The sequence below is a fragment of the Gobio gobio genome, assembly GCF_949357685.1.
Source record: "Gobio gobio genome assembly, chromosome: 14".
NCBI lineage: Eukaryota > Metazoa > Chordata > Actinopteri > Cypriniformes > Gobionidae > Gobio > Gobio gobio.
Window position 1 is genome coordinate 20,176,800 of NC_137107.1, and position 22,474 is coordinate 20,199,273.

The following is a 22,474-nucleotide window of genomic DNA, read 5'->3' on the forward strand; positions in this document are numbered from 1 at the left end:
TGAGTGACACAGAGGCTGGCCCATTTTAGCTGAAACCATGTGGCCCATTTTACCTCAGTGGGTTAAGGTAAATTGGGTCGTCAAGAAAAACATCACTTTTCCAAAAAATATGTTCATATACCAAACTAACAGCATTATTTCTGATGGATGCCATCAAGACAGAAATTATGCATAGTGTTTATGTGCATGTTTTTTTATTTTTATAGATGTATCATCCTTATAATAGTTTAGTTAGATTTGGTGTGCCAGGCTACTTACCATGCAGCTTTCTGGTGCAGTCTTGATTTGAATGATTGCCCCGCCCACCATAGCAAACATAAACCAATCAAATCACCTGTTACTTGTCAAGCACAGTTATGACAACAGTTTGAAATCCTTTTCAGTCATTGGCTCTAAATTCCAGAGGGGCTATGTTTGTATAAAACAACCCAATTGCTGGGTTAAAACAACCCAATCTTTGAGTTAAAACAACCCAATAGCTGGGTTAGTCAATTTTCAACCCTACTTGGGTTGTTTTTAACTTTAACTTAACTTTTAAGTTTTTTAGAGTGTAGTCTCCTTGGTGGAGACAAAAAAAACCCCCAAAGAAAATACATTTTTCAAAAAGAGGAAACTAATGTTATTTTACAGGAGGTGGAGGTAAACAAACAGAATTTTCAGCATATTTAATGGTAGTCATACAAATTAACAAAAACAAAAAATCTGGGAGGATATTGCTATAAAACTAACTGCAAACAGGGGCATTCAAATATCAGTGAAGGAGGTCAGGGAGAAGTGGCAGGACTTTGCAAGCCTCAAGGGTAGCCTACTGCAGAGATCAACAATTAATAAAACAGGTGTTGGGCCCAATGACTCCCCCCTTACACCAGAAGAAGAAAAGGCACTGTCCAATACTTGGCCTCAGATGGGATTTGTGGTGGTATTGACCTCCACGGAGGAGTAGGGACGCCTGAACCTGAACCAGGAGCAATCAGGTTCACCTCCCATTGGCAGACACCGACCATCTCCCAGTCCACCCATGTCAGAGAATGTCTGGTTGTAGTCAGGACTTAGTGCAGCTGGAGAGGGAGAAACAAGATGTCCTAAAGACATCAACTTTCAGCAGCAGCTCACTGACTTAATATTGTTTAATGTTGGTTAATCATGACTAATTATTAGTGATGGGCAGACCGAGGCTTCGTGAAGCACTGAAACATTTGAAGCAAATGTGCCATATTGTTTCGAAGCTTTGAATCAATCCGACACCCGTCTCTACGGCGACATCTAGTGGTCACTTGCATGTGTTGATCTGAAATACCTTGACAATGGTCCATGTTAAAAAATAAAATAAAAAATCTGTCTGACAACTACATGATCTTGGTTTTGTAACCTGTAGCCTCCTCATTGTGAATAACTATAGTTTTCTTGTGGTCATGAAAAATAAACATTAATAAAATGAAAAAAGCCACAATGTTTTTTCCACAACATTTGTTACATAACATTTTTATTCAGAAATATTATTTGCTCTGCTGTTGAAGGAGTTAGCTGACTTCTTTTTTTTTTACATATAATTTCTCCAGCCTTTGAAAGAATCCTCTCACATGGGACACTTGTTGTCCTCTGAGTCTGCACCCTCCAGAATGCCAGGATGAGCTCCTCAAATGGTGCAACCCTGCTTAGCTTCAGAGGGCAACCAGCCCTGGGCTACAGGGTGATATGGCTAATAATTACAAAGGAGAAAAGGAGCCACTCAGGAATTCTGATTTCTGTCCATTATTGCTTGACTGCTTCTTTGTGCCTTTCAAACAGTCCAACATTAAAGGGAAACTGAAGGCCTGATTCTGCCTCAAGACTCAAAGCTGCTGAGTCAAGCTATAATGGATTGTTTGTCTTGTTTAAATGTTATATGCTAAATTTGAAGGCTATACATTTAGCGATAATATATATATATATAACACATATGTGGCCGTATGTCACAATACCGGCATAATGTCTTGCTACACACTAAACGTTAGGGACTTTCCCTATGGCCAATTTATATTTTTGTTTCATAGTTTTTGAGCCAAGACTATTCAAATAATATTTTTTTGTTTGTTTGTTTTAGTTTTAAGAGATATAACTACTTCACTTTGACCAGGGCAACTGATCAATTCACTTGATGTTATGCTTAATTACAGTATTTAATTTTTTAATATTTTTGGGTAGTCAAACAGATTTAATATAATCCATTGATATCAATATTCAATATATACCTACAATTGTGTTGGTCCCCCTTTTGCTGTCAAAACAGCCCTTACCCTTCGAGGCATGGACTCCACTAGACCCCTGAAGGTGTGCTGTGGTATCTGGCACCAAGATAACAGCAGATCCTTTGAGTCCTTGTGAGGTGGAGCCTCCATGGATCGGACTTGTTTGTTCAGCACATCCCAGAGATGCTCGATTGGATTGAAATCTGGGGAATTTGGAGGGCAAATCAACACCTCAAACTCGTTGTTTTGCTCCTCAAACCATTCCTTAACCATTTTTGCTTTGTGGCAGGGCGTATTATCTGCTGAAAGAGCCACACCCACCAGGGAATACCGTTTCCATGAAAGGCTGTACATGGTCTGCAACAATGCTAAGGTAGGTGGTACGTGTCAAAGTAACATTAACATGGATGGCAGGACCCATTCCCAGCAGAAACCTTGGGAATTGCCCAAAGCTTCACACTGCCTCCGCCGGCTTGCCTTCTTCCCATAGTGCATCCTGGTGCCATGTGTTCCCCAGGTAAATGACGCACACGCACCCGGCCATCCACGTAATGTAAAAGAAAACGTGATTCATCAGATCAGGCCACCTTCTTCCATTGCTCCGTGGTCCAGTTCTGATGCTCACATGTCCACTGTTGGTGCTTTCAGTGGTGGACAGGGGTCAGCATGGGCACCCTGACTGGTCTGTGGCTATGCAGCCCTATAAGCAACAATCTGCGATGCACTGTGTATTCTGACACCTTTCTATCAGAACCAGCATTAACTTCTTGAGCAATTTGAGCTACAGTAGCTCGTCTGTTTGATCAGACCACACGGGCTAGCCTTCGCTCCCCACGTGCATCAATGAGCCTTGGCCACCCATGACCCTGTAGTTTATTTAAAATTTCATGGAATTTCTAAATTTAAGTAATAAAAATTAGAAAATTTAATAAAATAGTTATAATACAAAATCTGTAACATACAAAATCTTAACTTTTGTGCATTCCCCAATAAATAAAATTGATAGTTTTATTTGGAAACTCTTTAATAAGCTTATGGTCAACAGTGTCCAAATGGACCCAGAATGCAATGAAATCTCATTGGTCGAAAACCTTACTCAAGTATGTTCTGATTGGCTGTGCTCACAGCATTGTGAGGTGAGGACAGAAAAATAGCTTGATGCTTCAAACTCAACGTGACGAGATCGAGTCTCTAAGCCACATCAGTTTATATGTCAAGTATGTAAACCAGAGATTGGCATTAGGAGTTTGACTTGCACCTGTTTTTAAAAGCCCGCCTCATCTTAAAAACATAAATCATTCTATGGACCCTCTTCCAGTACTTGGTGGTTAAGTTTTATGTGCTATAAACTGGAAGAGCACTACAGGTTTCAACAAGCTCTGTTCCATCGTCGGTAGATGGTCACAACAATAAAACCACACACACACACTGGTAAACATTCAGTTTATTAAAGACAATAAGGTGGATTAAAAAAAAACATCAGTCTGTACGGTGTGCCAAATCAGCTGTTAGAAATTACTTCTGACGCTTCTGCTTCTTTTGCTGGAGCTTTTCGTTTTTTCCTGAAAATTAACAGTGAAAGTAAAAAATGTGAAGATCAAAAACCACCATAATTAACTCAAACAATGTGATCCTGTTCTTTTAACTCTCTGAGGCTGAAACAAACACTTTCCACTGGGATCCAGAACAAACCTTTTTCCCTTGCCGAGATTCTTCTCAAAGAGCATGCGAGGCGTTGTGCGAATAGTTGACCGTCTGGGTGGTTTTGTCGCAAGCTGACGTTTCAATTTGCTGTGGGGAGAAGAGAAATTAGAGGTCTTATATTGTGACATTTGATGGAAACAATAGTGTTCATAAAGAATAGTCATGCTTTAACCACAGTAAAAAGGAACTGAAAGTACACTGATTTGACAGTGGAATAATATGTTAAAAATAAACTACAAAAGCATGTGGCATTGAGGAAAAACACATGCCTATAGCCTAAAATATAATGGTGTCACCTCACCGTTTGATTTTCTTCAACCCGATCATGTAGTCGGGGACAGGACATCCAGCCTTCTTTATGACAGTAGCAATGCTGATCCATAACAACAAAAATAAGTTAGAAGTTCATGCAATCATTTGCCACAAGAAAACTGATGCCCCTGAAATCTCAAATGATGATTTAACCATGTGACAACTGTGCTGTTATTACCTGCGAAGGAGAGGTTTGTCATCCTCTGTGAAGAAAGTTATTGCCTTTCCTTTGTGTCCTGCTCTTCCTGTTCGCCCTATAAGAAAACAAAGCACCCAGCTTAGTATAATAAAGTTAAAATGACATGAATTCATATTCTCTACTCAACTACAATGGACTAACCGATCCGGTGGATGTATTCCACTGCAGTGGTAGGAAAGTCATAGTTGACAACCAGGTTGATGCCCTTGAAGTCGATTCCACGAGCCAGCAGAGCCGTGCAGATCAGCACCCAGATCTTCCCTGAACGGAAACTGCTCACAACATTGTCCCTCTAATGAGAGACCAGGAAAGCCCAGGGGAATAGAAATTATTTTATTATGTCATATGAATGGGCAAAAACTAGGGCAGTAACGATTTGACCAAAAATAAAAATCTCGATTAATTGAACATTTTACCCTTTTGTTTCATAGCAAAGTGTTGCACTGTTATCATTTACAAGTTTCCTAATTTTGTTTTGGAGGTCTCCTACAACAGGAGGAGTACGGCCCCATCTTTAATAGATAAGTGTTTTGTATATCCCATTTATACCTAACAGAGATTTGAGAAGAAGTCATTAAAAGGTTATACTGCTGTATTATAACCACCGACTCTTCACATCCTCTGGAAGTGTTTATCAAGAGAATTTTACTTTTGCAGAGCAGAAAACCCAACGTGCGCCATTTCACCAGATTTGTAATGTAAATCATTTATAAACCTATGCCAACACAGGAGAATACATAAATGTTTCTAAATATACAAATTGTTGTTCATTGTGATTTCAAGCCCTCACTCCGAGTTTGTTATGCTCCGCTGTTATGATGTCCACATGTTCTTGTTCAAGAAATTACAGTGGCTGTAGCATTTCTATCGTAAAGAAGTGGCCAAAGATTAAAGATTATGTTGACATTTGAATTAAATGTTGTTAGGACAAAATTAAACAAGGATTTGATCTACTCAAGTGTAACACCAGGCTGTTGGCGCCCTCTGCAGACATTTGTTATAATACATAATGTACACACACAGATCAGGCATAACATTATGACCACTGACAGGTGACGTGAATAACACTGATTATCTCTTCTTCATGGCAGCTGTTAGTGGGTGGGATATATCAGGCAGCAAGTGAACATTTCGTCCTCAAAGTTGTTACAAAAAGGAAAAATTGGCAAGCGTAAGGATTTGAGCGAGTTTGACAAGGGCCAAATTGTGATGGCTAGACGACTGGGTCAGAGCATCTCCAAAACTGCAGCTCTTGTGGGGTGTTCCCGGTCTACAGTGGTCTAAGGAAGGAACAATGGTGAACCGGCGATAGGGTCATGGGCGGCCAAGGCTCATTGATGCACATGGGGAGCAAAGGTTGGCCTGTGTGGTCTGATCAAACAGACGAATTACTGTAGCTCAAATCGCTCAAGAAGTTAATGCTGGTTCTGATAGAAAGGTGTCAGAATACACAGTGCATCACAGTTTGTTGTGTATGGGGCTGCATAGCCGCAGACCAGTCAGGGTGCCCATGAAGGCAAGCCAGCAGAAGCAGTGTAATGCTTTGGGCCATGTTTTGCTGGGAAACCTTGGGTCCTGCCATCCATGTGGATGTTTCGTACCAACAACCTAAGCATTGTTGCAGACCATGTACACCCTTTCAAGGAAACAGTATTCCCTGGTGGCTGTGGCCTCTTTCAGCAGATAATGCGCCTGCCACAAAGCAAAAATGGTTCAGGAATAGATTGAGGAGCACGAGTTTGAGGTGTTGACTTGGCCTCCAAATTCCCCAGATCTCAAACCAATCGAGCATCTGTGTGATGTGCTGAACAAACAAGTCCGATCCATGGAGGCCCCACCTCGCAACTTCTAAAATGATCTGCTGCTAACATCTTAGTGCCAGATACCACAGCACACCTTCAGGGGTCTAGTGGCGTCCAAGCCTTGACGGGTCAGGGCTGTTTTGGCAGCAAAAGGTGGACCAACACAATATTAGGATCATAATGTTATGCCTGATCGGTGTAAGTTGATCATGTTTATGTATATTACATTATGTATTTTAACAGTACCGCTCGAATAAAACCATGATTACTTGCTTTTGATACTCTATTTGAACCAATTATGTTATTTGATTATTTGTTACTGACAGCCCTAGGTAACACTATTTTACAGTGTCATTGTTACAGGTGTTAAATGTAGTTACTATAGTAATAACTATAAAATATGCATAATTACATGCAACTAACACTAAACCAAACCCGTATCTTAACCCTGTTGTAAGTACATGTAGTTACTTAATATTACTCTGTTACACTGTAATTATACATTTGAGTACTAAGACACCTTAAAATAAAGCGTATCCCACTACCTGTTGTTACATGTACTTAATATAGTATTTTATAGTCACTATAATATAAGTTATGCATAATTAATGTTAACACATTAATGATTAATGTCGTTATTTTAATGAAAACCTGGTTCTGTCTAATCACCTGCTGTTGTGTACGATCTGCATGGATCACGTCCACGTTTATTCCCTCGTACACCAGCTCATGGAAGAGCTCTCGGGCTCGGTCAATAGACTGAACAAACACCAACACTGGCGGCAAAAACCCCTGAAATGAAATGATGATTAATAATGATGATTAATTCTAGAGCTAAAAACTCACTTCTCCTTATGATGCGCTTGACTGATGAAATTCAGGATCTTTGTTTCTTTTTTTACTATGATGCAAGACCTGATATTTGAAGAACTTCACTGACCTGCTTTATAAGGTTCCTCATGGCAAGCAGCTTTCCATTTTCTGCACCCACAAACAGCAGCTGCTGCTCCACAGTGTCAGCTGCTGAGTTCCTGAGGGCGGAAACCATCAGGTATGTTTAATTCAACCCTACTAGAGCAGAGTTTCATTTCAACATGTTGTTACCATAGTTAAACCTCTTACAATTATTTATTAAAGCAATTGAGGGTATGCATTACAGTGATTTTAACTTTAAAAAAAAAAAAAAATCCATTTTATCGTATTAAAATGAACAATGCATTGATGTATTTTGTCCTATTGCTGTCTTTACAAGCTTCCAACCAAAATAGTTTTATAATTTTTACCACAAAATAAGCATTACAACTTCAGCTCGTAACTGAACGCAAATAACATGATGTGAAAGGAGTGTTTCAATACCTGGGTCCAATGTTGACAGACACTAGGTTGTCTAGGTTGAGTTTGCACCATTGCTCTACGTCTGTGGCGAAGGTTGCACTGAAGAGAACCCGGCGGTTTTTGGGAGAAGAGCAGGCCAAGAAGATGGTGGCTAGCTGCTCTCTGAAACCCGACTTACCATCCTCAAAGAGCTTATCAGACTCATCCACCACCAGCCACTCCACACTACACACAGCAAACAAACATTCACGCTAGAGAAGAAGCTCCTGATTTCCTGTGTATGATGGCGAACCTGAAGCTCCTTGAGATGTTTTCTTCTTAAACTAAACCACAGAGCTTTTGCAAATCACTCACCTACTTAAGTTGATCGCAGGAGGGTCTTGATTTAATAAATATATCAATCTGTTAGGGGTCGTCACCAATATATCTGGAAAACAAAAGGATAAAAAAAAAAATCTCTCAGCTAATGCTGTAAACAATATAAGGAGCCCCATTACTTGCACATTACTATAATAAAGGCTACACTTACCAACAAACAAAACTATTACATTTAATTGCTATGTATTTTTAGATATAATCATCAACACTTAAATAAAATAAAACAATTATGAAAACATGTCAATTGCACATAAGCCAGTTTTTACGTCAACGTCTAAATATGTTTCTACTCCAATTCGTTGTTGAAATAGAATAATTAACAGTGGCTTTCATAACTTGGTTTCATGAAAGATTTATTTGAACATGCTTTAAATAATTATGACACCATTACTGGTTAAGTAAAATATAATGAATATATAGGCTAATATAGTGAAAATACTCTTCTCTCGAGTTCATTTTTCCAGCAAATTAACAAGCTGTATGACTTGCCTATGGTAAATGTAATGCTACATGACATTCTTTATAAGCCGTTTTATTGATATCTTCGCACGGTCAAAACACTGATTACACTGAAACACAGCGATTACATGAGAAGTGATGTTCATTCATGTTTGTTTCATGCAATAACTAGCAGTAAAGAGGTAGAGATGATCGCGTTCACTCGTGCTCTGCTGCCGCTTGAACTGAGGCATCTATACAGCGATCTGTCACGCCACATTAAAGAACGTCAAAAGAGCATTTATTGCTTGAATTTCCTGATCAAATGAACAGAATTTGGAAATGAAGACTGTTTATTTTCAAAATTAATAAAATACTAAGCTTCTTGTAATTATTAAAAGGGAGGTGTGCATTATAACGTCTAGTGAAGGTTTTATTCCAACCAACTAAAACAGCATTGACAAAAAAAACAACAATCTTGATATTTAAGAATCGATATTGTTTTGTAAAATGAAGAACTAGAAACTAGAAGTTTTAAATTAAAGTTCCACACATGCAGTAGAGCTGCACAATTATGAATAAATTGAGAATCATGATTTTCGAATCACGATCACAATTCTGAACAGAAAACTAAAAAATATTTTACTAGAGGTTCTGACAAAATGTAAATGCTGCAGTCGATTTAAAATATTTAATTAATCTGGATAAAAAATAAAATAAAATAAAAAAAAACAGTTTGAATGAATGATTCAATGACTTCACTTGTGCTGCGTTCCACTCCACTTTAAGACACGCACTTGCAAACTTCCCTAAGCACTTCCCCTCGGGGGAATCCCTGCCACCATTTTGAAGTGTATTGCACTTGGGAGCGCCCTTGATGTGTACACTTCCTCTGCTTCATGTGTACACTTCAGGAAGATTCATATACCACAATTAACATGATTGTGACGTCATCACATACCGGATTTAATTTACCCCAACACAAACAACTCTATATTTTAATTATTTTTTAAAACAACCCAAACACACCTATATACACATAGAATGCTGCATTAAACTATTTCGTAAAGCAAAAAATTAAAATAAACTCCATAGTAGGGATGGGCATTTCAAGCTAAAATAATATTCGATGGTCGCTGGGAATTAATCGAATTTTAATCTAATCGGTGGTGAAGAAAAGACACCTGTTAACTGCAAAAGAATTAAGAATTAAGGTGAAGAATTAAGGGTGAAACCATCAGGAACCCTTTAGTCTCCAGCGCCACCATTTTCCAAAGCTGCAACCTACCTGGAGTCTCCAGAAGTGCAAGGTGTCAGGATCTCAGAGACTTCAGTTAGGTAAAGAATCCTAAAAAATGACCCCCACTAGATAAGAATCACAAGCTGAAGTGTTGTAAAATACATGAAGAAGGTTTTTTTATAGGCTTTATGGACAGATAGGTTGAGAGTGACTCTTGAAGGACCAGCACCACATCCTCTAGTACCACTGTTTGAAGAATTCATCTTCCAGAATCTGGCAGTACGTTTTGGGAGTTCATTTTTAGTCCATCTCTGCAAAACGGACTTCAGGATGGACTAAAATGAACTCCCAAAACGTACTGCCAGATTCTGGAAGATGAATTCTTCAAACAGTGGTGCAAGAGGATGTGGTGCTGGTCCTTCAAGAGTCACTCTCAACCTATCTGTCCATAAAGCCTATAAAAAAACCTTCTTCATGTATTTTACAACACTTCAGCTTGTGATTCTTATCTAGTGGGGGTCATTTTTTAGGATTCTTTACCTAACTGAAGTCTCTGAGATCCTGACACCTTGCACTTCTGGAGACTCCAGGTAGGTTGCAGCTCTGGAAAATGGTGGCGCTGGAGACCAAAGGGTTCCTGATGGTTTCACCCTTAACTCTTCACCTTAATTCTTAATTCTTTTGCAGTTAACAGGTGTCTTTTCTCCGCCACATGTTTTTGTCTGACCCTGCTGACCCAACGAGCATTTCACTGTCCAATGGTCATGCCTTAACTGCAATGTCTAGTATTGCATTAGTATTGCATCCTTCTCATGGGCATTTAATACTTTTTGACTTTTCAGTCTGAGTTAAATCTCTTTTTTGGCTCAATTTATCTGTAAAAGAAAACATGCCTAATAATTCTGCACACCTGAATATAAGGTGTTTTTCATTTCCAGCCTTCATGAACAATTATATATCACTTATACATTATTAAATACTAAATCAATAGTAGTTATTAGGATTACTGTGGTTTGGAATTGGTCAAATGTGCCTGGAAAAAAAATATGATCAGAAAATCAACGTGCCTAATAATTCTGCACTCCCTGTATTAACTCAAGCCATATAATTATTGTAACATGCTGAAACATATGACTGTTATTTGACATCGGCCCAAGTTACCGTAACCGTTATATGCCAAGTCTACAGTGTGCGTGTGAGACAATGTGTTCTTCTTCTGTTGTCTCAGGGCGTTTTTACACTGGCAGTTTAGTTCGAAATTAGGGATGGGCATTTTTGTCAATTTCTCATTTCGATCATCGATAGGTCTCAAAAACGAGTACTCGAGTAATTGGGGGCGGGGCATGTGCAGGGGGCGGGGCCTGTCCGTCATTGAGAAAATGAAAATACTGTTATGAAAATGGTTGTTGACAAATACAAACGTGACATGAAAACGGGTATATGAAAACATGAACATATAAAACAAAAAATAACTGCTAGATTATGATGCATAAATGTCTTTGAAAAAGAAACATCTTTTATAAAATGACCGTCTCAAATAACCAAGTCAGTAATATCGCGCATTGCCTTTGAGCTGAAACTGTGAAATAACACCACCCTGCAGAGCTTGCTAGCTGGTTAATAAACTCAACCAAACGCACCCTATATCAATATTAAAATGAAGATTATTATGAACCTATTACGACATAAATCAACACAAAAGGACGTGAATGCGCACGTGAACTTCAGCGTGCTAGATTTTACAGGCGAAGGGTTTGAAACGGAACATTTTGAATGCGCTCTTCCCTTAACAACGCTGATACACGGACAACGAAAGCACACAGAAACAACATTTTATTAAAATCCTGTTCTCATTATAATGCTTTGACAGATTGACTCTGCACATCATGCACTTAATTTTATTATTCATGATCGAAGCGTTTACAAACATCACTGCGCGTTTTCGAACTCATAGCGAAAAACAACTTTAAATAAACTAGGTCTACTGTTAAAAAATACGAGAACAGTTTAGCACTGCTGCATTACTAATATCAATGATTCTGAGAAGGAAATAGCCTATCTAAAAAGAATATGACCGTCTCTAAACCATCATGTCGAGCATGAAATATGCGTTTGAGCTGAAACTGAAGAGAATGAACAACAGCCGGTATAACGGCAGCGCTTTTCTAGCTTATTAAGCTCAACCAAACGGTTCTTATATTAGATTAATCAGATATAGAAAACATAAAAGTATCTTACAACGTGCATCTTCAGAAAAGGACGCGAATGCGCACATGAACTTCACGCGCTAGTCTGAGTGTTCTCGCTAGTTTCTCTGTGGATCAGCTGATACACGGGGAACTAAGCACAGATCATTTACAGCTTTCTATTTCCATTGTGTTCTCATTATAATGCTATGTAGGCTTTGACAGATTGGCGCTGCACATCTTGCACTAACCATTTAATGATCACAGTGATTCCAGACATCACTGCAGTGCACGCCTCAGTTTCACTTTATTTCGCCGCGGTCTGGAGGCTGTATAACGCTAACCAATCAGACCTCCGGTACCGCGCAAAACGACGCAATAACCAATAAAAAAAGAGACAAATATATATTTTTCAGGGCGATCATCGTTCTCATGATCGATGATCGCTGTCACGTTCGAGTACTCGATTACTCGACCACTGTTGCCCATCCCTATTCGAAATAGGGCACAGTTCGCATTAAAGAGCACCTATCATGGAATTTTGAAATGTACCTTTCATGTAGTGTGTAACATAGATCTAAGTGAACAAAAACATCCTGCATAGTTTGAAATATGACAGTGCACCGTATATATAGTTATTTTCTTTCAAAAGTAAGAGTCGACTCTGAGTCATTTTTAAGAATCGTTAGAAGACCGAAGCTTTTTCTCTGACTAGATGACGTCAACTTGTCAAGTTATTTGAATACGATACGCCCACTTATTGCGCTCCAAGACGCCAGTGAAAACTAGAAAACATCATGGCGACGAGACGCTGTGTTCTGAAGGGCCACTCAAAAGCAAACTTTTTTCATCTGCCCAAGGATGAGCATTTGAAGACTAAGTGGCTTGAAGACAAACCATACATCGTCGCGATTGAGTGTTTATTAGTCGTCAAATGTATGTTTCGCGATCTCAGGAAGCTTTTATTATGGACTTCTATTATGGCACATGTTTCTTCTTCGTCTGTCTGTACATGGACTACATGTGCACAGAGCGCCCTCCGGCTGCCAGTATGAATTGAAAACAACACATAAGAGACTCAATCGCTCATGATTAGGCTACATCTGCGCATTTTGAGGAAGTATTGAATAAAAAATACTCCTCTGTTTAGAAATTTGACACAGACATATGAGAATCTATCCATATGTCTCCTCATCTGCACACTTTTGAACTAAAAGCCCTGAGGGATGTTGATTTGTCGCGAGTCTTCGTGAGGAGAATAGAGGAGTTTTTTTATGAATGAGATCAGCTGAGGCTCATATTACAATCAAACGGTCCCGACGCGGTTTTCATATTCATAACTCCTGACACATATTAACAAATTACTGTCACTATAAGACTTTGATGGCCGTTCCGTTTCCGAAAATATCTGCACAGACTATACCAATCACAACTGACTGGGTCATCGGACCAATCACCGCAGATTAGCGTCACGTAAAGGCAGGGTTTTGAAAAGTGAATCACTAAAGGAATCATTTGAGAATCGCTGTCAAAACAGGTAAAAATAAATGCATATTATAAGAAAACTAAAGTCTTTTTTGTCATTGCATGCATGCAAAACTGTTGTTGGGGACTTCTAAAACAATATTTGGAACATTATAAATGCCATGATAGGTGCTCTTTAAAAATTGCTAATGCGAAAGCTTTCATACAGAGCTTGGTGTGCACCGAGTTACTGAACCCGAGAACACAACCTAAGTTTGTTTGCACTCGAACTGTTCCGCGACTCACGTGAATGTGAAAGCAACACTCGGGTGTGCACTTGTTCAGGAAGAAAAGTAACCAGCGCACACGTTTTCGCTGATTACAATGTCATTAGTTCAATAACATACATGTAAGGGATGATAGTGTTGATGATTTACCTGAGATACGATCGCGAGAGTGAGCCTGCAGTGTATTCGCGCATAGAGTGCAATCAGGGCAGCAAATGAATGGCAATTCACTGTCTCCTCAAAAGAGTCTGTTTGCAAGCAGCAAAGCAGCCTTCAAGCGGCACACGTACAGTAAACCCAAGTGTCGTTTACTCAGCTACGCATAATAGCACCAAATTAATTTAAAAAAGCCTAATATATTTGACCCACGTTCTGTTTTCTATCATGCCCGTGCCCGTTTGTGATGATGTTAGATGAACGCAAAAGCACCAGGGTTCAAGTTGAGTGTGAAACCAGACCAATGCTGCGGAGGCGCAGGGAAGAATCACGCTCGGACCACAGCAAATGTGCCCAGTATAAAACACCCTGAGAGCTGACTGACAGCTTTTAGGTGCGTTATTGGCAGCGCCACCCTATGGTTACGTGAACACGTGTCACCACCACATCAGCACCGAAAACATGGGGATTTTTTGGGGACGATAATCGCACAAACTATTCGATATTCTATATTTAAATCAACTAATCAAATATTCGAAAATCGCAACCCATCCCTACTCCATAGTGGATTGCAAGTGATCAAGGGCTTAGGACGTTCCAGTTCAGTTCATTGCAAAGGTTCCGCCAGTAGTGGGCACTCATGCAACAGTAATGACACACATCCAAGAGAACGAAGCGGAGGGAAGTTAGCAAGTGAAGTGCATAATAAAAACGAACTGAAACGCAGCATTGTTTCATTACTGGACGAATCAGTGTTTTTGAACAAATGTCTTGAATGATTCAATCACAAATACATTTTTAACAGTCACTTTGTCGTCACCTACTGGTGTAACGATGTAATGATAATCATTATTTGAAGCACCAAGTTTACTTTCAAATGGTGATTTGCTCTATTTTGATCACTACCGTAGACATCAGTATTTATATCTGAACTGTAAACATTTATCCCAGTACTTCTGTGATAAAAAAATATTGTAAGACAGAAATAACGATACTGTGTGGTTGAAAAAGCTGCTTCATACCTAAACATGACAACTGCGCTCTGACTCAGCGCCAGCGCAGATCTGAATGTTCTGGTGTGATTTTGTCAAAGGTTTAATAGACAGGAGAATTGTTGTCATTTAGGAATGAGATTGTGCGGGTATTTGAATTGAGATTGCGATCTCTTTTAACGATTAACCGTGCAGTGGTGCAAACACTGTATTTGTTCGGTACACATGCTTACTGAACTAAAAAGACCTGTACCGAAAATATTCTGTACAAATACATGTACCGTTACGTCCCTAACATTGTCATATCCAGTACCATCCTATAGATGAAATTAACTAATTTAATAATTGATGATCTTTACAACGGAACTGAACAAACAGTGGACAGACTTCAGCGGAACAATGACACTGTTTTCTTTTAGAGCTGCTACAGCCGAAATTAACTCTGTTTGCATCATTGAATCATTTTCCTGGTTATCACTGGTAAGCTGCTTAGAAACAACCTGTATTGTTTAAATCACTATATATGAAAGGTCCCATGGCATGAAATGTTCCTTTTATGAGGTTTTTCAACATCAATGAGTTGTTGAACGAGTTCCCCTAGCCTGAATATTGTCCCCAAGTGGCTAGAAATTTTTATCGGTTTAAACCGAGTTCTGGGTGTCTTTCTCTGCCATTGAGAAAATGACAGCCCAGACGAGCTGATCTTGAATTTTCCGCCCAGATAATTTGGCACGCCCATGCGAGCGCCATATTTTTTTTTTTCTCCTCGAGAGATCATGGCTTGTGAACGAGTGAATGCTGGCAGTTTCTCTGTGTTTGGATGTACAAATGAAAACAGAATTCTTTTTTCAGTTCCTTCTGATCTGTGACCAGTGATTTCTGATGTGTAGCTAATTATTCAAGTTCACAGAACTTTATTATTCGTGCACACGCTGTGGCTTCTCTCTCTGCCGACATAGAACGGTGTTTTTGTGTTTTCTATCTTGTGAGTCAGTGTTTTTGAAGTCTCACAGCAGACACGCCCCTTGAAACAGGGCATTCAGCCAGAGGGCAAGCATCAGTATAGAAAAAAAATGCCTTTTATTTCTAAATTGACATTTTATGATGTAAAAATCATACTAACAATATAAGTACACCTCAGAATACATTATAAAATAAAAAATCCATGCCATGGGACCTTTAAATAAAGGTGACTTGAATAAACTCTTCCAAGAGTTGTCATGATAGAAATATACCATTAATATGACAGTTCATAGAGCCTTTGTGCCAAAACATACCAAACTTCTTTGCTGACTTTGGCCCATATTTCTTCACAGCTTCAACTCCTTTATTGATCATGTGAACTCTGAAGCCCACTCCTTCTGACAGTTTCAGCATCTCTCTGTGAGTCTAGAGATATATAAAAAAAAAAGTAAGTCATAAAATAAATATAAAACAGTCAGCAACATGTAGCTTACTTGATGTGGTCTACAACAATTATCAACTTCAAGGCAGGGTAGTGATTTTGTTATGCTGGTCTCTTCACATCCTGATAGTAGGGTTGAGAATCGCCAGAGGCCCATGATACGATATTATCACAATACTTAAAGGGTTACTTCAGCAATTTAGCATTAAGCTTTGTATCAGTAGAAACCCGGTAGTATATTCGAATGATCGCCCCCCCCCCCTTCATATCCCCCTGAGACGAGAGATTTATGTATTTTATGCCTGAAAAAAACTGCAAACTTTGTCCACACATATTTTGAACTAATAAGGTTCTGACTGTTCATTTTACATCTTCAAATCCACATCCCTTCCTTGTCAAATGTTTTCCTCTCTTATTTTAGAATTTTTTTTTTATAGAAACATTTGTCAAATAATGTTTGAACATTTCAATGTTTGCACACTCAATTCAATGTATTTGTTTTTTTCAATACATTTAGTTAAGCAGTTTTATGAACAAGTTAAAGTTGACACTATTCAGTTATTAAATGTAATTATATGCTGAATCATATTTCTATCATATGTATAGGAAACAGCATACATTTGCCATTGAGAGCATACAACTTGGACTCCAGATGCCGCTATGGAGTTATTTTGGTTGTGAAATTGCTAACATAATAATGCAAGACAGTTTGATTTCAAAAGATTATAACCAGTCTCACGACCCAGTATAGTATAAGAGCATAACCAGTATAGCATTAGATCCAATTTACTGCTGCTTTTCTTGTCAATTGTGTTGTATAATGAAAGAGTACGCTGACAGTATAGATATGGCACAATATAGACAGCTTCTTTGATTGTAATTGCAGAGTTAGACAGAAATCAGTCACGAGCATCGCAACCGAAAAAGCAGCCACCGTTTACAGTTCCTCCTGAACCAAAACAACGAGGTTATGCTGCGTTCACGCCATAACTACTGTCATTTGGAAGAGATGGAAACCTGTGACCTTATACTCGGATCGTGACTTGAATTTCTGCATTTTAATGGCACACTATCAACGCTAAATTTATCTGGTGGTACTACAGGTCAGTGGTCTTAAAGTTGTTTATGTACATTATCATTATAATGTTATGTGCCGAGACATGAGGTAGCTTAAAGCAGTCTCTCATGACGCTTTTGTTTGCTCCAAAGCTTTATCTAATGCTTTCAAAGCTAGCCTCTCCAAAAATGACCTCCACTACCTTTAAGGGGCTGAACGTTTACCTGAGTGGCGAGCTCTCTGGTGGGGGAGATGATGAGGGCTCTGAAACCCTTGTTGAGGGGCTGGCGAAGGTGGGCCAGCAGGGGCAGACAGAAGGCCATAGTTTTACCCGAGCCTGTAGGAGCACATGCCAGGATCTCCCTTTTCTAAAACAAACGGATCAATGGAATCAAAACACTCAATTTAGGATCAGAAAAACAAACATTTATATCTGATGCAACAGAAACATGTCATACATGCATCATGAGAGGAATGGCCTGCATCTGAATGGGTGTGGGGGTTTCGAAACCCGCTGCCTGGATGTTTTGAATGATTCGTGGGTCCAGATCATACTCCTTCTGCAGTTCCTCAAAAGTGGAAACAGGATCTGGAATGTCTGTTCCGTGCACGTTAATCCGGTTTTGGTGCCGTATCCGATTCACCTAAAACACAACAATAATGGGCTTTAGTTTAATCATGTGATCATATCAAATCAGTAGCATAGATCCTATAGGACACATCCTCTATTTGCGAAAGAAATATGACAATATTACAACTGACAGATTTTTATGAAAGATATTAAAGATTAAAGATAGATTGGCTGTTATTATTATTATTATTATTGTTTTTTGTAACTCTGATGTTCATTCCCGCATTTTAACAAAGTTAATCTTTTAAAACAGTATTATATATAATAATATTGCTTCTTCATAATTTAAAAACACTGTAACTTGCAAATATCAAAATTAATATTAATTTTTAATACTGTACATTATAATGTTGTGATGTCTAAATTAACTTGTAGCATTAAATCTAAATAAATAAAATAAAAACGATTTAGATTTCAGTGTTGCAATTAATTTCGCTAAAACAGTATCAACTTTTACCATCCATAACATGAAAATTATTAGCATCGGACAGAATTTTAATCAGCCCTATTAAAGAAAAATAATCATCTGTTGTTGACCACAGACGAATGAAATGTGGTGTAAAAAGCAATATTAACACTGTGTACCTTCTCCTGATGAAGCTGCTTTAGTCTTTTCAAAGAGAGCTTGTCTTTGGACTCCATCTTGGGGTCTTTCGCTGTGTCTTGCGATGACATCCATTGGATCCCTTCGCCCTCGCTCTTTTCAGTTTCTGTGTCTGTTTCCGAAAAGTAGGAAGAAAGAACTTCTTGAAAACCATAATAGAATTGCTAGCAATCTGAAGAGATTGAAAGATGACTTGCCTTCGGATTTTCTCTTAGCTCCTTTCTTTTTCTTCCGATCTGCCTTCACTGGCTCACCCACTTCAGTCCGATTCCGTTTACCAGAGGCCTGCTCTTCATCACTCTCTTCTTCACCATCATCTTCACTCAGTCTGGACTCCAGAGACTTGTTCTCTTGTGTCTCTGTGCCAAAAAAACTGATTCCAGCCAGCTGTTGTGAGCTGCCCTTGTTCTTAGATTTCACTACCTGACAGGAGAGTTACACAAGAATTAATAGTGATCAAGTGAACATGTGTTTATTTTCTACTTAAGTACAGTAACAACCAGCATTCTTGTTTCTATAGGCTGTACCCTGCAGCAACCAAACCAATGATGTTTAAAATGTCCATTACTATCTCACACTGTTTGTTAAGGCACTCCATTAGCGTTGTGTTGGGTTCATTCTGATTAACACTAGCCTTTCCAGAGACATCCAATGGGAAATGGGAACACATGTTAGCCATGTGGCAGCATTTCAAGACGAAATTCACTTATTTCTTCCGTTTTATAAAACAACAGCCCAGCTTACGTTAACTTTATTGTGTACTTTGTATCAAAACCTACCTTAAACCTCTCTGCATCTTTAGCAAACCTTTTCAGATCAAACTTCGCTCCAGTCCCAAGCTTTCTAAACAAGTCAAAGGCGTCCATTGAAACAGTGTAAGACGTGACTAATCGATCTTGAATTTATAAGTAACACGCTCTCGGGGTTCAACTATTACGCCTTTTTGGTTTCTTTTGTCGACCACAAGAGAGCGCTGTTTCCTTTTTAACCCTTTTTTTAAACATCCATCTTTCTTGTTAATCTCCTATAAACTCCTGATTTTTTTCTACCACATTTATTGTAGCCTACATTGATAATACATTTCAATGTAACTGGAATCATTATCAACCGATAGGCTAAATAAATAATTAAATACACATATCTAAGAATATACATTTACGCCTTTTGGCCTAATATATCCCTTTTGCTGCCAAAACAATGCTTAGGTAGGTGCACGTGTCAAAGTAACATGGGTGGCAGGCACTGGTGTAGTGCCCACTTCTTTATCAGTCGGCATTGCGTATACCCACTTTTAAATCCCCTCTGATGCGCAGATTCAGCAGTGTTCTGCATTAGCCATGACAGTCCAGCACATAATTTATAATTATATGTATATAACGTCGTATCACAAAATTACAATTCACGCGCCGAATGACACACAACAGAAGCGCTCTCTCACGTGCGCTCTCTCTCTGTTGCACGCGCGATCAGTTCTCCTTGCGCCTGAATATTCAAAATGTCCATCGTGTGGAGTATCTCACAAGAACACAGTCGGTTATGGCTTAAGTGTACGCAAACAGGTGGGTAATAACTGGATATGTGTCAATATTACGTCGATTTATTCAGCAGCCCAATTAAATACCTGTCTGTCATTAATGTTAATCAAACAACTAGGCTACAGGTGTTAAATAAACCTTCTATAGGCCTATCTGATTTTATTTTATTTTTTAATTTAGGCTACTATTGTTTTTGTAATTTGCTTTTTTGTTCTTTTATATAGCCTAAAAAATAACTCATATCATATAAAATTTATCATATTAGCCTATGCTCATATTGTCCACCCCTTGCCCACCTGCACATACCAGCTGATATGCAATGTAGTCTTGATTTGGGTGGTCACTCTGCATTTGAAAGTTTGAAAGGGTTTTAAATCTTTTAAATCAAGTAAAATTACTCAAAATCAAGTAATTTAAGCATGCCAAAGTCAACTTTAATCATATAAAATGTAATTTCCAAACAGCAAAATTGTGGCCAGAGAAAATGCTGAGTGGCTAGTAACTTTGGAAAACCACGAGCCACAGTGACTGCTGAGCAAAAAAGTTAATGTCAAACCCTGTATAATAGTTTAACATATTGTTTAGAATATTTTGTTGAATTCTTTGAAAGATGATGATATTTAAAAAAATAAATAAATAAACTAATCTCTGACACCATGCTTGCCTCATCCTGAATATATCTTATATTCATTCATTAGGCCTGCGTAGGACCAGTAATATTTGCAAATTGCATTAATGTTGGCACACTCAGGCCTACACTATCTGTTGCAAATGAGCCATTCCAAGAGATAGTTCACAAAATAAACTACTGGCAGAGACTACTTGCAAGGTGAGAGAATAGTTGTTTGACAGGTTTGAAAACCCCTGGAATAAGGAATAGTCAAAATGTATAATTATGTTGTCTCTATTGTCTGTATGCCAGTATTGATTGCAAAATCTGCACCTCTTCCGTGGCTAATACTAATGTCATAGTGATCGTCAAGCAGCAAAAGTCAAGAGACAATGTGCAAATACTACTGGCTCATTTTCGGGTGAACTAAATATGCAAGACTAGTCTTACATGTCACTGTTTATAACACAGGATGTTCATCTATTGCTGTGCCACTTTAAAAAAAAATTGGGGGCATAAATTAAGAGCATACCCACTTCTCCAGGCACCACTACACCACTGGTGGCAGGACCCAAGGCTTCCCAGCAGGACATTGCTAAAGCATCACACTGCCTCCGTCGGCTTGCCTTCTTCCCATAGTGTATCCTGGTGCCATGTGTTCTCCAGGTAAGCGACACACACGCACCCGGCCATCCACCTATGTAAAAGAGAACGTGATTCATCAGACCAGGCCACCTTCTTCCATTGCTCCATGGTCCAGTTCTGATGCTCACACGCCCACTGTAGGCACTTTCAATGGTGGACAGGGGTCTGCATGGGCACCCTGAATGGTCTGCTCCTTCCTTGGACCACTTTTGATAGATTCTGACCACTGCAGACCGGGAACACCCCACAAGAGCTGCAGTTTTAGAGATGCTCTGACCCAGTCGTTGCCATCACAATTTGGCCTTTGTCAAACTCGCTCAAATCCTTACGCTTGCCTATTTTTCCTGCTTCTAACACAACAGTTTTGAGGACAAAATGTTCACTTGCTGCCTAATATATCCCACCCACTAACAGGGGCCGTGATGAATAGATAATCAGTGTTCACTTCACCTGTCAGTGGTCATAATGTTATGCCTGATTAGTTTATGTATAGACCTAAAAGTTATTTTAGTACAGTAAAAGATAACATTAACATTATTAATTTATACATTCTTTTGGAGATCATATTTTTTGATTTTGGAGATAATATTTTTTTATCTTGTAGCATTGAACAGGTGATTTTGAGATTTTAATCCCTTTGGAGTTTAAACACAACATTCCAAAGCAATAAATCATTAACTAAAATAAAACTCTTCCTATGACTGGAGGAAATAGAGTAGAGGGAACAACATCTCGTGTGACTGAGAGTAATCTTACTGACTGCACTGTCTGTGTGGCTCGTTGTCTTCAAGTTGGTCACATCGAAAGAAGAAGAATGACAGCAGTGCCATCTCATACTGGCTATGAGGTATCCCATAAGACAACACAGAAGCACACAAATCTGATGAAAATGATGAATCATGATGAAAGGAAAAAAAAAAAGAAGAAGGAAAAAAAATGTACTTCAAACATTATACTTCAGGGATGTTCGTATGTCGCCTCAAGAGTGTTTCCAATGTGCTTTCAAGCTTCAAGAATTCATTGAATAAAATCAGGCTTAATGGAAACGTTGAGCTAAACAAAACCAACCTTCTGCTGAACGCATATGTTATCCAACGCTAAGAGTTGTACGGCTAAAATCTACCAAAATAAAACACGAAATGACAATGAACACTTTTCTGATCAGAATCAGGTTAGGTCCATATGCCACAGGTGTCGCATTACGTGTGAAGCTATTGGTTTATAACATTTGTGGATGTATACAGGTTTTACTTCTGTTTTTTTTCT

The 22,474-nt window shown here is 38.8% G+C and overlaps 1 protein-coding gene across 4 annotated transcripts; it reads right to left on the reverse strand.

Moving 5' to 3' along the window:
• Positions 1–3,654: 3,654 nt before the first annotated feature.
• LOC307137616 (putative ATP-dependent RNA helicase DDX52) lies at positions 3,655–22,409 on the reverse strand. Of its 4 annotated transcripts, none has more exons than XM_079835390.1 (15): positions 21,100–22,409; positions 18,616–18,841; positions 18,400–18,530; positions 17,642–17,827; positions 17,408–17,551; positions 15,999–16,110; positions 7,935–8,007; positions 7,602–7,805; positions 7,186–7,276; positions 6,915–7,037; positions 4,585–4,735; positions 4,423–4,498; positions 4,234–4,305; positions 3,921–4,019; positions 3,655–3,790 (listed from the first exon to the last, which is right to left on the reverse strand). In XM_079835390.1, the coding sequence occupies exons 1-15, from the start codon at positions 21,283–21,285 to the stop codon at positions 3,730–3,732; spliced, it is 1,935 nt and encodes a 644-aa protein (XP_079691516.1). In that variant the 5' UTR covers positions 21,286–22,409; the 3' UTR covers positions 3,655–3,729. The 4 variants fall into 4 exon arrangements, with proteins under 4 accessions (XP_079691516.1, XP_079691519.1, XP_079691517.1 ...); XM_079835393.1 differs by lacking the exon at positions 21,100–22,409 and adding an exon at positions 19,708–19,961; XM_079835391.1 differs by lacking the exon at positions 21,100–22,409 and adding an exon at positions 19,198–19,337.
• Between the last annotated feature and the right edge of the window lie 65 nt (positions 22,410–22,474).